At 32.7% G+C, this 16,910-nt stretch overlaps 1 protein-coding gene across 11 annotated transcripts in view; it reads right to left on the bottom strand.

The window, feature by feature from the left end:
* TMTC3 (transmembrane O-mannosyltransferase targeting cadherins 3) overlaps positions 1-16,910 on the bottom strand; it is a 98,005-nt gene that overhangs the window by 60,772 nt on the left and 20,323 nt on the right. For 9 of the 11 annotated variants that reach the window (XR_007402501.1, XR_007402500.1, XR_007402499.1 and 6 more), the window contains 5 exons: positions 14,862-15,080; positions 12,861-12,960; positions 9,056-9,171; positions 8,432-8,604; positions 3,153-3,405 (listed from right to left, as the gene is read on the bottom strand). Coding sequence is in view for 8 of the 11 variants with exons in the window: in XM_025439054.3 (XP_025294839.1) it covers positions 3,153-3,405; positions 8,432-8,604; positions 9,056-9,171; positions 12,861-12,960; positions 14,862-15,080 (861 nt within the window). In the remaining 3 variants the exon portion in view is untranslated. Of the gene's footprint in view, positions 1-3,152; positions 3,406-8,431; positions 8,605-9,055; positions 9,172-9,748; positions 9,823-12,860; positions 12,961-14,861; positions 15,081-16,910 lie in introns of those variants that run through there. The other 2 variants (XM_049094499.1, XM_049094500.1) reach the window with 2 other exon arrangements.

Here is a 16,910-nt window from a genome sequence, read left to right as displayed (position 1 = left end):
TACATGCCAACCTAGCTAACTATGGCTACCCCAAGTTCCGTCTTCAGTGATATAAAATTCTCTTTAAAAGGGAAGGTAGTAGTGCAGAGTCTGGAACAAATCTGTTTCATTTCTTACTTCCTATGGAACATGAGGTAAACTACACAATCATCTTGCCAATCTGTGTTTCTTTATAAATTGGGATTAATAATTATTTATATTATATTGTTAGGATACATAATATGACATTTTAATAAGTGCTTAACATGGTATCTGGTACTTAGCTGGTACTCCTTTGATCTACTTATCCCTTCCACAGATCTTCACAAAATATCACCATAAAAATAGCATCTAATTTTTAACAAATAGATGCTATTTTTTAATAGCAAAAAATAGGACTATCTTTAAGCAGTTATACCAAAAGTCACAACTGTTCCTTTTTTATACCCATAACATTTATATAAATCTATGCTTATTTTATTGGCACTATCCTATTTTTATTCAATTATATAAATCATTTTATATGCCAAAATTTTATATTCACCCATCCTTTCTTATTTTCCCTTTCTTTTAGCAGAATCTCAGCTTTGGATGTATTCTATCACGTACCTGCTTTGTCTGTACTTAACCGAACAGCAAGGCACTACTAGAGATAGTCCCAAAGCAGAAGAGATTAGTATCATAAGTTCATGATTATTAAACTCCAAATTCATACTTAAGATTACTCAGAAATTCTAGGTTTGATAGGTCATTCCCGCTCTCCTTTATTTTGAATCTTGATTACTTTTTTAAACTTTTGATCCATGTCACTTTCAGCAGGTGACCATCCTTTTCAAACTTACAGAGAAAACTAAAGCCATAAAACAAGAATTCCAATTTCCTGCTACTAAACCTACCAACATCCACACAAATGTGATTTCCATTCTTTCTGCAACAGAAGTGTCTCCATCTATCTCAGCCCAAATCTGAGCTTCTACATTGCCCCTGCTCCTCACAATCTCACAATTAACCATCCCTTCATTTACTCAACCATTTTCTAATCAATTGTATTGTTCCTATCCATATTCAAATAAGCTCTTGTCTCTCTAACCTTAAATATCTCTTTTGACAACACATTTTTAAGTTACTTTATCCATTCATTATGTCCCTCAGATATAAAACAAATTCCCACACTCTTAGGAAAATACTTTTATAGCCAAGGTAATAAGTAGCTGATTTTAAGCCTACTTAATCAACTTTTCAAATCAATGAGTACATTTTTGCAAGTCAACCCATTAGTGATATCCCCTTGCTTCTAAAAGTCAGCCAACTGAGTACTCCAATGAAAGTGATTCTCCTCCCTCTGAAGGTCCACTAATTCTAGATCGTTATCCTTCCTCCAAGCTCTACAGGAGATCAGCAGTCTCTTATGCTTGAGGATGGCAGTGTTCTCTTAGGTGGTAATAAATTCAAGCTTGTCTCCTCCTTTGAAATATTCAAAGTTGAATTACTTCTACAGGTTATCTACAATAACAATCTTCATATCCTCATCTAATAAAATCTCTCCACAGAAATAAATTTAAGTAACTAATACACCTTAAAGAGATCAAGTATGACTGATTTCACTTTTCTGCTTGACAGCATGTTAGTGATAACCATTCCATATTTCCTGAGACACTGACCTACCTTTCTGTCCATTTGGTCTGTTTCCTATTTAGATTCATTCTTCTCTAGACAGTATCTAAATATAGGAGTTTTTCAAGAACTAGTTGTAGGTTTCTTCTAACTCTATATAGCCCCCTTCAACTATCTTCTGAGGGAGAAATAAGACCAAACACTCTAAGGCATTCATTGTGTAATATGAATTATCTTCTATTCCATGCACCTAAAATGGTAATAGCTGGTTATCACCTTTGAGAAAAGTGACAAAACCCCAACTGGGAAAGGCTGCTCTATAACCTCTCCACGGAACACATTATTCACAGCCTAGTTTCAATTACTATCTCTATGCCAACCTATCAAATTTTTATATGAAGCTCAGGACTCTCCTCTGAACTCCAGGCGCCAAGTGCTATTCATAATCTCTACCAGATCAAACTCAACAGATTCAAAAATAATAGTAAATACGATTCCCGCCCCCCCGCCAAACTCTGTTTTTTTTTTTTTTCCAATCTTCTCTATATCTCAGAGATTAGCTTCAAATTTTTCCAAAATGACAGTTCCTTGGTAATTGGAGCTTTGTATTTCTTTTCGTCATATCCTCAGTGCCTAAAAGGCTGCCTGATACATAAGCTATAAGAAAAACTTTACTGAATGAATAAATGAACCTAGTGGCTGTAGCCAGATATATTTTTAAAGTATTAGAAAAATACTTTCTGGTATATAGCAAATACTCAAGAAAATGTTAAAGATTATTACTGTCTTCAGTAATTTAAAGGAAGAGACAAAAAAACTGTCATTACAAGTGACAGCAGTGTAAGAAAATTACAAAGAAATACACCTCAGAAAAACAACAAGTAGGCTGTTATCAGAGTCCTCTGAACATAGTAGAAAATAACGTGGGGAGTAATGAAAATCTTGCTAATGAGAACAAAAGAGCTATACATTTCTAGCTATCTATCTCATACATGACACTCTTCTCTGTATCAAGAAAAGAAAGAAGTATATAATATGAACCATTTCCTCAAAGTATATGATCTACTTGGGTAAAGAAATAGAACAAAGTGATGCCAAAGGGATGCTTCATGGTTTCAGAGTTCCTATCAAATCAGGGAAATTCATAACCAGTTTTTATTTTACATGCTGAATGTCTATGTCAAATTATGCCTGCATATGCAATTCTGATATATAATTTTAGGATAGCTTAAAATAAGTTAATAAATTAGGCAGATGTTGAACAAAGAAAGTTGCTGTTTCTAAGAAGATGCTTTGACAAATTAAAGGTAGTCTCTAGGGATGCCTGGGTGGCTCAGTGGTTGAGCGTAGGTCTACCTTTGGCTCAGGGCATGATTCTGGGGTTCCAGGATCAAGTCTTGCATTGGCCTCCCCACAGGAAGCCTGCTTCTCCCTCTGCCTGCTTCTCTGCCTCTCTGTTTCTCATGAATAAATAAATAAAATCTTTAAATAAATAAATAAAGGCAGTCTCTAAATTAACTGAATGTTACATAATCTAAAAAAATTAAGACGCTTCTTACCATTAGAACAGTCTTGGAGGAATCACCAGGGTATCTGAGACTGAATACTCCCAATGCCCCCAAAAAGCAAAAGAAAGTAAATGTGGCAAGATTTCTAACATCTAGAAATGACTCTATTAGGGGTATTGTTCCCATGGTCCAATCACAGCAGAGTTCTGAAGGATTTAATAGAAGCCAAGCATTCAAAGGAAGGAGATAGTTAAAAGTTAGCTGCCTTGTAGGAGTTGGGCTTACAGCAGCTGGGTTATCAAACCTGTATAAAGAATGAAAAAAGTTATTTAAATTAAAACATTTTGTTAACACAAAATGTATAACATATAAATAAAATACCAAATAAAATCAGTATTTTATGTGTAATCTCATTAAAAACACAAAATATTAAAAAAAAGGACAAAATATTTTTTATTAATACCTCAGTCCTCACTAGAGCTTGAAACAGTCTACCCTTTAAGGAACATCTAGGTGATAGAAACTATGAAGAAGTCTATCAGAGTTACTGAATAAAATCAATATTTTATGTGTAATCTCATTAAAAAGACAAAATATTAAAAAAAAAGACAAAATATTTTTTACGAATACCTCAGTCCTCACTAGAGTTCAAACTGTCTACCCTTTAAGAAACATCTAGGTGATAGAAACTATGAAGAAGTCTATCAGAGTTAGGTTATCTTTTTCTAATTTATTATTAGAATAATTCATATAAACCACTATAATATGTTATTCTGCAGAAATATAACCTAATTAAAAGTAAAAACGTTTTAAAAGATTCATTGTTGTACCTGTTGTATAAGTGTTTCTGAAAAGACTAACGAATGATTTGTCTATATGAGATACTTCTTTCAGCACTAAATGTTTACATAAATTGTTTCCTAGAAATACTTTCTTTTTCTTTTTTTTTTTTGCCTGGACAGAGAAAACTATATCAACTATGAGCTTTTTCTCTTTGCTTAGACTTTTAGGAAGCTGAAAACCAAATTTCCAGTATAGAATAGTAACTGTATAGACCTATTTAACATTTTATTTACAATTTACTTTTTCTCCTAGTACATACCGACATAACCTTATATCCTAATTTATATTTGTCCAGGCCATGATATATTACATGTACATTTCATTAATTTAGTTTGTTTCCTGCAAACATAGTCAAATCATTTTTTTAAAGTATATTTTAAATGAATAGCTTCAGATTTTTATTTTTTTAGGGGACATTCAAAATTTTAGTGGCTATATTAACATATTGTCAGAAAACTCAATTTCTGGGGCATCTGAGTTGCTTAGTGATTGAACATCTGCCTTTGGCTCAGGTTGTGATCCCAGGGTCCTGGGATCGAGTCCCGCATCAGGCTCCCCGCAAGGAGCCGCCTTCTCCCTTTCTGTATGTCTCTGCCTCTCTGTCTCTCATGAATAAATAAAAATAAAATCTAAAAAAAAAAAACAAAATAAAAACTCAATTTCTCACATTAAAATGAAGGAATTGCTGAAAAATCAACCCCTAATGTTTGACTTGATCTTCTAAAAATTCAAATGGTTGAGAAAAAGTAAATACTATCTGAACAAATAATATTTTAAAAACTTTCATATTTGAATATCTATATGAAAAATAATAAATCTTGAGTCAGGACTTGAATTCTCAAACAACAGAAGTGTACAGAGTTTTTAGTACTGATGAGAACTGATCAGCATATATATATGTAAGGAAATACTCAAGGTCAGTGTAGTAGGTTGAACTGTGTGTCTCAAACATTCATGTCTACCCAGAACCTCAGATTGTGATATTATTTGGAAATAGGTTCTTTGCCTATTAGTTAAGTTAGGAGGAAGTCATACTGGGTTAGGGTGAGCCCTAAATATAATGATTGGTGTCCTTTTATAAAGAGAGAATACACACAGAATACACATACAGAGAAACACACAAGGATAAAGCAATGCCAAAGACTGCTGGCAACCACTAGAAACTAGGAAAGAGGCATGGAATAGATTCTGAGAATCTTCAAAAGGAAACAACTGTGCCCAACACCTTGACTTTGGACTTCTGACCTCCAACATTGTAAGAGGATACATTTCTGCTGCTTTAAGGTACCCAGTTTCTGGTAATTTGTTATTGCAGCCTTAGGAAAAAGAATGCAGTTAGGAAAGTATCTCTCAAAAGCATTAGATAAAAATTCTCAAATACCATGCAGAGGTGGGAATAATTCCTCAGCAGCAGAATGAAAGTCCTCATAAATCACAGTCTATCAGAGTAGTCAGAAGGGTCTTGTGTCAGTAATGGAAGAAAACTGCTCTTATTGTAAATGCTGTTATGGTCTCATATATTAAAGATTAAAAAGCATAGGTAGAAGATGAAACATTTCTCAAATAACTTAAATACATTCCAGAATGAAGCTCTAAATATTTATAGTAATATATTAAATATAGTGTTTATATTTATAGTAATATATTAAATATTTACAGTAATATTTAATGTTCATACTATTATAGTAATATATTTATATTTATAGTAATTTTTATACTTATAACATAGATATGTATAGTAATATATAACTTTTTATTTCATAATAATATTTTAAAATAAATATAGCCATAAATTTTATGGTAACTTTATAATATGTTAAACATATTAATTCTTATACTAATATTTATAGTAATATAGTTAAAGTTAAAATCATAGTATAATTTTTATAGCTTATAGTAATATAATGTTGATATTAGTTTACAGTAATATTAATATTTATAACATATTAAAACATTTATAGTAATGTATTAAAGTAAAATGCACATATGGCATCGATTAAATTGCCAGGCATGTAAAGTAGAATAAACATATAAGCCATGAGGAGAAAAATTATTCAATCTAAATTGACTAAGAAATGACACATACAAAAAAAAAAATGACACATAACAATAAAATTGTTAGATGAGGACGTTAAAACACTAGAACTTGTAGAGACATGAAACATATAAAATAGGCTTAAACAGAATTTCTTGAGATGGAAATAATGTTCGAAATGAAAACAAAACAAAAAAAAAACAGAAAAGGGATGCCTGGGTGGCTCATTGATTGAACATCTGCCTTTGGCTCAGGTGTGATCCCAGAGTCTTGGGATCTAGTCCCTCATCAGGCTCCCTGCAGGGAGCCTGCTTCTCCCTCTATGTCTCTGCCCCTCTCTGTATCTCTCATGAATAAATAAATATAAAATCCTTAAAAAAAAAAACTACAAAAAAATTAAAGGCAGATCAGACATTGCAGAAAAAAGATTAGTAAACTTGAATACATTGCAGAAGAAACTATCCAAAATGAAAAGAGGGAGAAAATGGTTTTGGGAGAGGAATACAGCTCTAGCTTGACAACTTCAAAAAGCCTAATATACATGTAATTAGGGTCCCAGAAGAAGAAGATAATAGAAAAATATATTTTTTTAAAATATTCAGCTTATTCTCTCTTTTTTTAAATTTATTTATTTATGATAGTCACAGAGAGAGAGAGAGAGAGAGAGAGAGAGAGAGGCAGAGACATAGGCAGAGGGAGAAGCAGGCTCCATGCACCGGGAGCCCGATGTGGGACTTGATCCCGGGTCTCCCGGATCACGCCCTGGGCCAAAGGCAGCGCTAAACCGCTGCGCCACCCAGGGATCCCTAGAAAAATATTTCAAGAAGTAAAAGATAATGGAAAAAAAAGTAATAGATAATAAATTTCCAAAATTTATGGAATATAAAACCTACAGATTCTAGGCTCTAGACACACAAAGATAAAAGAATAGTGACCAGAAATTTCTATCATTTGACCACCTCCATCCAAAATTTGTTATAAGATAAATATATCTTAGGGTAGTAATATGCAGCAGGTGACTATATAGTTCACGGTGTGCTACTGTATATTTGAAAATTCCAAAGAAAGTAGATTTTAAAAGTTCTCATCGCAAGAAAAATTTTTTTGTAATTACGTGTGGTGATGGATGGTAAGTAAACTTACTATGATAATCATTTCTCAATATACATATATCAAATCATTACATGTATACCTAAAATAGTGTTATAGATCAATTATGTCTCAATTAAAAATGATAAATATAAGTAAGCATAGAGAAAAAGACACATTACATGCAGAAGCATAAAAATAAAGATGACAGAAGATTTCCCAGTGAAAACAATGAAAGCTAGAAAACAGAAGAGGAACATTATTAGGGTAGGGGGCTGAATGGACAACACTTGTTATAGAATTCTACCCTCAAGAATTCAAAATATTTTTCAAAAACAAAGGTAAAATGGAGGTATTTTTATATACAAAAGCTAAAATAGTTTAGCACCAGCAGACCTACAGAAAATGTTAAAGAAAGTCCTTTAGTCACAAAGAAAAATAGTACAAGGTGAAAATCACATTAAATGTAAACACCTGAAACATCTCATTTAAAAAATATTATCTGACCCAACAAAAAAGGAAGACTCAACTTTATGTAGCCTTCAAGAAGTCAACTTAAAATATAAAATATATTGATAAATTAAAAGGATGGAAAAAGATAAAGAACGTAATATTAACAAAAAATAAAGTGAATTTTTGAGAAAGACTATTACCAGGGATAAAGAATCTCATTTAATAAAGGCAAAGGGTTCATTCAATTCATCAAGAGGACATCACAATCCTAAATGTTATGCACTTAATAATAGAGTTTTAACACACATGAAGAAAAATTGATAAAACTACAAGGAGAAATAGAGAAATCAGTCAGAGATTTTAATATCCTCCTCTCAATAATTAATAGAGCAAGTGAACAAAAATCACTAAAATGTAAAAGACAACACTTAAGCAATTAAGTTAAAAATCATTATTTTCATTCTGGTGGTTTCATGAATGTACACATAGGTCAAAACCCACTAATTTGTACATTGTAAATAAATGCAGGTTTAACAAAAATTATTTAGGGATACCCGGGTGGCTCAGTGGTTTAGTGCCTGCCTTTGGCCCAGGGCATGATCCTGGAGTCCCAGGATCGAGTCCCACATCGGGCTCCCTGTGTGGAGCCTGCTTCTCCCTCTGCCTATGTCTCTGCCTCTCTCTCTCTGTGTCTCTCATAAATAAATAAATAAATAAATAAATAAATAAATAAATAAATAAATAAATAAATAAAATCTTTAAAAAAATAAATTAAATAAATTAATTATACCTCAATAAAGCTGTTAAAAAAAGTCAATGTAAATCAAAGACTTTTTGAAACACTTATAATCACTTAACATCAAGAGAAAGAAAGAAGAATGAAAAAAAAAAAAGAATCAGAATTTCATACCTGGTGAATACTGGAAGTTGGGACTGAATAACCTGGACTCTAATCACAACAAGTAATAGTGTACTGAACATCAAAACAATGAGTTTTATTAGTGTCTGCAGCATAGAAAATGGAATACTACTCTTTCCACGGAAAAACTGCCCAGCAGTAGTACATAATAATGGCAAAGTATACTGCAAAAGGAAAAAAAAAAAAACTTTAAATAACAATATACTACAATGTTTTCAACAATGCAGTACTTTAAAAATGCAAGATTAGATACAAATTGACAATTATAAAATCAATACGGAGCAATTTATGGAACCGATGATAAATAAAACTGAGCCCAATAATCTTATCCCATAATGAGGTATACTGTACAACAGTACTGTATACATTTCCAAATTGCCTAATGATTCTATTATTAAAATCAAAGAGTAGTCCTTAAAAAAAATGAACGAGTTATAAAATGTTAAGTAATTTTCAATGGATGTGAGGACAAAACATGCTGGTTTCTTGCAATTTTTTTTGGTATCATTATTAGTAAACAGACCAATTTATATAATAATACATTTGGAAAACAAGTTTATTATAAAATAATTCGAATATGATAAAGGATAGCAACAAAAAAATTTTTTTTCTTACCCCCTGGGCAATAAATACTTCATACACACAGCAAATTCCCACAACTGTTATTCCTTGTTCTTTACACAATGTTGCAATCGCAACTAAAACCACTGTCAATGCAATTGGAGTCCATACTGCAATTTAAGAACAGCAAAATATGGAACTACACTATTTTAATATCATAAATAGATAGCAAGTTAGACAACTATTACACATTACTAAAACACTTTACTTGTGATTCTATATTTACATTTTATTTCCCCATTCACCTATACTTTATATCTTAAAATGTATTTAAATGTTGTGATTTTTCCTCTATATATGCAGAACAAAACATCAAGATGTATAACTTGAACAAAAAATTTTTGTGGAAAAGAGAAACTTTATAGGCTGGAGTGTCGTGATTAATGAACTATCAGTTTGAAATGAAGACAAATACTTTACTACACAGACATCTATATGTCTTATTAAAACTTGAAACTGAAAACTACTGGGCAAATAAGACTAACATTTTATTTAAAAGAGTATGAAAAAAAGAAACAGGTTAAAGAAAATTTAATATTCTTTTAAAAAATTTTCAATAGAATATTCATAAGTTCTATTTAAACAGAAAACCTACTTCATCAACGTTAAGCAAATGTCTCTAGTTAGTAGTAATAATTTGATTAAAGAAGAATAAATTGTGAGAGTAATTCTGGATCTACTACTAACCTGCTTTGTGACCTTGGGCAACTTTTCTGAGTTTTAGTTTTCCTACTGGAAAATAGGATCTTCAATTCTTTTCCAATTTAAAAGAGACATTGTAGTATGAATGTGTGACCTCAAGTTTGTTTATTAAGAACCTTAAAGTAAAAACTCAAATAATTGACTTAATTCCAGGTATAAATAAAAGAAAAAACAATTTATGAACTTAATAGATTTTCTTTTGTCATTGGGCTTAATACAGAAATTCATTTACTTTTTAAATTGTTTTCAAATTTAAAATACTCTATAAATTAAAATTACTAAAAGAAAAGCAACTCAAAAAACACTGAAATACAATTGGAGATACTCTGTATAACAGTATTCCTTTTCTCAAAAACAAAATACTAAAAAACCTCATGTTCTACTTAAAACCACAAATAGGAGATTATACCAAGGACCAAATTATGCTAACCTCAATAAAAAATTCATATAGGTAAAAAAAATCAGTAGATCATTTTTTAAAAGATTTTATTCATTTTTTAAAAATTTTTAAAAATATTTCTTTATGATAGAGAGAGAGAGAGAGAGAGAGAGAGAGGCAGAGACATAGGCAGAGGGAGAAGCAGGCTCCATGCACCGGGAGCCCAATGTGGGACTCGATCCCGGGTCTCCAGGATCGCGCCCTGGGCCAAAGGCAGGCGCCAAACCGCTGCGCCACCCAGGGACCCCCAGTAGATCATTATTTACAGAACAAGCTGAACCTAAAGTTGAACCTCAAAGATATAGAGGACATGGAAAAAAGGTATGCATGAATAAAGGAGGAGAGGAGGGAATAAGCTTGGTAAATGAATGATATAGAGTATGGCTGGATGAGTATGAATATAATAAAAACAGGTGGGAAATGGCCTTGAAAAGACATTTAAAAATATATATATCAGTCTATATAATAACCAAGTTTAACATGAATTATTTCATTGAGTCTCAAAATCACTCCAATGGGATATAAGGGTAGATATACCCATTTTTAAGGTGAGGAAATAATTTTTTAAGATTTTATTTGACAGAGAGAAATTGAGAGAGAGAGAGAGAGAGACAGAGAGAGAAAGGGCACATGTGATAGTGAGGGGGAGCAGCAGGCAGAGGGGAAGGGAGAAGCAGGCTCCCCTCTGAGCAAAGAGCCCATGCGGGGTGGATTCCAATCAAGACCTGTGCTGAAGGCAAAAGCATAACCAACTGAGCCACCCAGGTGCCCAGAGGCAAGAATTCTGAAGGTCTAAAAATGAAATAGTCATGCATAATAAGGAAATCATAACTCTTAACTTGGTTGCTCTGATGTTAAATTCAGAGATTCTTACTAGTTTGTAATTCCCACTAAAGACAAAAAGCAAACATTTGCCCTCTGCAATGTTGGATTCAATCTAAGCAACCAATAGCTCTAAAAAAGGCAAGAGGTTTATTGAAACCAGTCACTTCAGTTCTTCAACTTTTGGTGACTTTATTACTGTATGAACATAGACTCTGATTTTATAGACTTAATTTCAATCATTAAAATCCATTCCAAGTTCAAAATATAGGTTTCTAAACTGATTTTACATGTGTAAAGATACAAACCTCCAGCGAGCACATATTCGGTTATTTTAAGTATCTACTACATTTTGTAGGGGAGAGAGATAATAGATAGTTAAGTAAAAAATAGTCAAATAATTTGTTAAATGATGACCTAAGTGTTATGAGGAAAATTAGAAGGTAAAAGGAAATAGAAAGGAATGGAGAAGATGAATAGTATACTGATGACATTTGAGCAGAAACCCAAACTAATGGAAAAGAACAAAGGCCCTGAGGTGGATTGTTTAAAAATAAAAGGGGGTGGGGGGAATGGGTAATGAATTGCCTAGAATCTAAAGTGACCAAATAATTACATATTGAAAACCTTTACACAGGACAGCATACATTGGATAAAATAGTGAATACAAAGATGATGACAAAATGATGTTTATGGCCTCAAGTGTAAAATTATGTCCCATGGAATATGAAGTATTATTGGAATTAAGAGGATAAAGTTTCAAAAGTAGGTTCAGCATCTTTTTTTAAAATTTTTATTTATTTATTTATGATAGTCACACAGTGAGTGAGAGAGAGGCAGAGACATAGGCAGAGGGAGAAGCAGGCTCCATGCACTGGGAGCCCGACGTGGGATTCGATCCTGGGTCTCCAGGATCGCGCCCTGGGCCAAAGGCAGGCGCTAAACCGCTGCGCCACCCAGGGATCCCAGGTTCAGCATCTTTTTAATTAGAATTTAATCATTCACTTGGTCATCTGCTTAACAGATATGTAATGAACAGATATGTAATAGGAACCATTCTAGGAAATGGAAATAGAAATCCATCCATATTACAAATCCAAAAAGACACTGAAGTGTTTGGCTAAATCACTTACTTCTTGAACGTTAGTTTACATTAATATAAAATTAGGTTCCTTATCATCAGTTCTTTCAGTCTACAGTGAGAAAATTCTCTAAGAATGTAGGAAAAAAACTTGTTAAATTTTATATCAGCCAAATACAGGTAACCATTATGTAAAACCTCTTTCAGGCCCATTGTTCCTTCTAAAAAATAATTTTTATTGCCCGGAATTTATCTATTAATACCTGGCATGAGTAGGATTAATGACCTAATTCGTACAAAGCATTTTGCAGGGTGGGTCACATAGTGGGGACTCAATAAACAGCTGAACTATTATCAACACGCAATAAAAGTTTAACATACTTTCAGCTTTACCTAAACAATACAATTCACAGCCTTCACAGGTGTTATTATAGAAAGACAACTGAAGTATTGGCACTTGTATCATTAATAGGTAACAGCACATGGAACTAAGAATGACTCTTAAACTGCTATACTCCAGGTAACTTTTTTCAAGTTAAATCATACAGAATCTGTTAGTCATGATAAAATGAAAATTACATGCAAAAAATTTTTTAATGTTGACAGTGTTGCATACCATGTTCATATATCCTTACATAAAGTAGTATAAAATATAAACTCAAGTGTGGCATATGTTTTATAAAAAATGGAGTAAATAAAAACTACTTGATCAAAATTTATAGGTATAGAGAAAAAATTAAAGGTTAGACACTCACCTATGGAATTATCTGGTCCTTTTGATTTGGTGTATGACAAAAATGCAGCTAGAAAAAAGATGGATGACAAAAGTTCTGCTCTTCCTACAACACCTGTTACCTAAAAGGAAAGGGAGTTCATATTTATGAAAAGCCTCTTGAAAATTTAACTACCATATGTAATAGGAATAGCACTTTAGAAATCAAATTGCCGTAATTTTGCAAGCACACATTTCATTTTCTTAGACATTCTTTGACTGCCCTCATGTGGTGAATTTGTATATCTTCCATAAAAATAAATTTACCAGTGACTGTAACAATTATTATTTTGAAGCAATTATAGACTCACAGAAGTTGCAAAAATATGTACACAGAGAAGTTCTGTGTACTGTTTACCCAACTGCCCTCAACAGTAACATTTTACATTAGTACAATATCTAGAATAGTTACAATTTTAAAAAAAATCTAAGCTCCTACATATTCTCTTAAAATACAAGAATCTTTAAAATATAAAAATATCATAAATTCAGTAAGTTCTATTATAATAAATGTGTAAACTCAAGATAATTAACTTTAAAAATTCCACTTAAAAAAATGCCTGGATGGCTCAGTCAGTTCTATTTGTCTGATTTCGGTTCAGGTCATGATCTCAGGGTCTTGGGATTGAGCCCTGCACTGGGAGGGGGGCTGCTCAATAGAGAGTCTGCCTGCCCTCTCCCTGTGCCTCTCTCCCTGCTTATGCTCCATCCATCTCTTTCTCAAGTAAATATCTTTAAAAAGTCCTTTTTTAAATTCTAAAAATTTAAATATAAAACCCTCAAACTTCTATATTCTGAACTCACTGCAAAATTTAAAATAACCTATCATTTTTGTAAATGTATGGAAAAATGTTCAACTAGACATAAAAAGGTTCAAGACAGTGGGAGATACACAAACCCCTTTCAATATACACACAACTATTTAAGCAGGCAGTGTTTAAACACACACATTTTTGCTTACAACTGAAAGCTTGTAACAAAGCAATTGAACAGAGCCCTGTTTGCTCTGTTGGGGGTTTCAAGATTATCAAGAAAAATAAAGTTATAATTTAAGTATGTCTTGGTAGGTGGGGGCTAATAGATATATTGGCAACAGCAGAGGCAGCTCACAATTTTGAAATGTGGCAACAGACAATAGGTAAGTACTGAGTATCATCATTGGTTAGGATGTCTGTTTCTGTTTACATATATTTTGATATATTTTCTTTTTTTTAAGATTTTATTTATTTATTCACGAGACACACACAGAGAGGCAGAGACACATGCAGAGGGAGAAGCAGGCTCCATGCAGGGAGCCCGATGTGGGACTTGATCCTGGGTCTCCAGGATCAGGCCCGGGACTGAAGGCTGTGTTAAACCGCTGACCCACCCGGGCTGCCCGTATTTTGATATATTTTCATCTTTTACTTAAATTTGTCTTATTTTCTGTTCTTTGAAATACACTGCAAACTTGACAAATGTTTTAAATCTGTATTAATAAAAAAACAATTAGCAAAGAACTGTATTCATTTATACTTTACATTACTCATCTTGAGCAGTATCTTATGTCCTTAAATAATGTTTGTTTCAAATTTTAAAATTTAAAAATTATATATAGTAGGAAGCCAGACTCTCTATATCAGATGTTAAGACTTCTATAATAATTTTAAAATCTTCAAATATTTTAATGAAAGCCATGGTTAATTTTTTTTTTCTTAAAATAAACCATTATAATCACCATGCATGCTTTGTTTAAAAAAAAAAAAAAAAAAGAGGGGATCCCTGGGTGGCTCAGTGGTTAAGCGCCTGCCTTTGGCCCAGGGCACAATCCTGGAGTCCCGGGATTGAGTCCTACGTCAGGCTCCCGGCATGAAGCCTGCCTCTCCCTCCTCCTGTGTCTCTGCCTCTCTATGTCTATCATAAATAAATCTTTTAAAAAATAAATAAATAAAAATAAAAAAGAAAAAGAAAAAGAAAGAAAACACTGATTTACTATTTTACTTACGGCTTCTGTGTGTATTGGGTGCACTGCAAAAAGTAAAGAAGCAATCATACTACTCCTGTTGTCCAGAAAAAGTTTGCAGACTTTAAGAAATATCACACTAACTACAGCATGAAAAATCATATTTAGGAGATGATAGGACATTGGTTTCAGTTCACTAAACAGATAATTTAAGCGAAATGTCAATACAGTTAAGGGACGGTAGGACTTGTGGCTTCTCTCCTAAAAGGAAAAAAACAATCATTATCATTAAAATACCATGGTCCTTCAGGGCATATAAAACTAATCTGTGCATTTACTATTGAAACTATCTACTTTTGGCTGAGATATAGCAATAAAATAACAAAATGCTGCAAGGATAACACAAACATAAAAGATAGCTTTATAATCTATGTTTTCCCATTTCTGTTGTCCCAAAACAAGGCAATTTCCACCATGAAATACAGTGTTTAAAGAATCAACAGCAGAGGAAGAATATCTGACTATTAACTCCTCTTCAACATACAGATTTTAAGAAATAATAAAGCAAGACAATAGTAGCATTGGTCAAATTAGAACACAGAATTTTCTCCAAATCCTACCTTCCAATCTACTAATACAAGCATTTATATAACTGCTGGCCAGATCCTTGAAAATATAAGAACAGAATATTTACCAGCTCAGTTTTAATAGTGGAGACTCAAAAGTTTTATGAAAAATAGCTTCATAATATATAAACCTGAATATATTAAACCAAACAAATGCCCAAATACTACACAGAGAATACAAAAATAAAAACTTTCTTAGAATAAGAGAATAGATATCTTTGTTATGGTAGTCTCTTCTGGCAATAAATCAAATTTTATGTAAAGTTGCCAAATTTCGGGATCCCTGGGTGGCGCAGCGGTTTAGCGCCTGCCTTTGGCCCAGGGCATGATCCGGGAGACCCGGGATCGAATCCCACGTCGGGCTCCCGGTGCATGGAGCCTGCTTCTCCCTCTGCCTGTGTCTCTGCCTCTCTCTCTCTCTCTCTCTCTGTGACTATCATAAATAAAATTAAAAAAAAAAAAGTTGCCAAATTTCTTTACAAACTAGAAGTTCTATTTAACTAGAAATATTTTTACTGTAAGACAAAAATAAAACCAGATTTAAGAATAAAATACACAAGTCAAAACACATAAAATATTATCACAGTTACTTTTCAAAATTTTATGGAAGGGCATTCACGCTCAGCCTCTTTTCTCTCATATTTCTTACTATAGTTTGCTATAACTCTGGTATTACAGGTGTAGAACTCAAGCCTGTTCATCTCTACAAGGGAACATTAAGAACCACAAGGAACAAACATTTCTCAATTTGAAAACAGAAACATTTTATTTAATATCTCTGTATTGAATAAACATGCCATGAGTGTTGTCTACCCAAAATGTTCTTTGCTGCTTAATTTCTGTACATCATTTGATTTAGCTCAGGCATACAAAATTATTTTTAAGGCACTATACTGAGCTGACATGATGTGTATCCAAAAGGGAAAAATGGTTCTGGAAATCCTCTGATTGCCTGAAATGTTACTGTAGTTCCACTGGGACACATTTACCAGTTGAAAGGATGAAGTCTGAAAGTGCAGGAATAGGTTATTTTTAATTGCAATATATATAATTGCTTTGTTAGGTCTACTAGATGCACAGTCACAGGTAATGGCCAATTAAAAAATAGATTATTACCATAACTAATTATTCACACAATTAATTAGTAATCTAAGACTCCACTGTGAGAAATAATCATCAGGGTAATAGAGAACTGTAGATTACTCTGTGAGAATACAGTAAAATAGCTAGTTCTATTACAAACAAAACAATACAGATTATAAAGTTCAGGTATATTAAAGAAAAAACCTAATTATCCACAGTATTAGTCGGCAATAGAAACATAAGCATGAATATAATGAATAAGCTAATAGTTCTCTGTTAATGCGAATCTCCACACAGGGGTGGCAAAACACAGGGAGATAGAATATTTGCAAAGATATTTCATAGGCCAAATGCCAGAAGAGATGGCTCATTACAGCTCAGT

This window comes from Canis lupus, chromosome 15, assembly GCF_003254725.2.
Source record: "Canis lupus dingo isolate Sandy chromosome 15, ASM325472v2, whole genome shotgun sequence".
NCBI lineage: Eukaryota > Metazoa > Chordata > Mammalia > Carnivora > Canidae > Canis > Canis lupus.
This window is presented reverse-complemented; position numbering and strand designations above follow the sequence as displayed.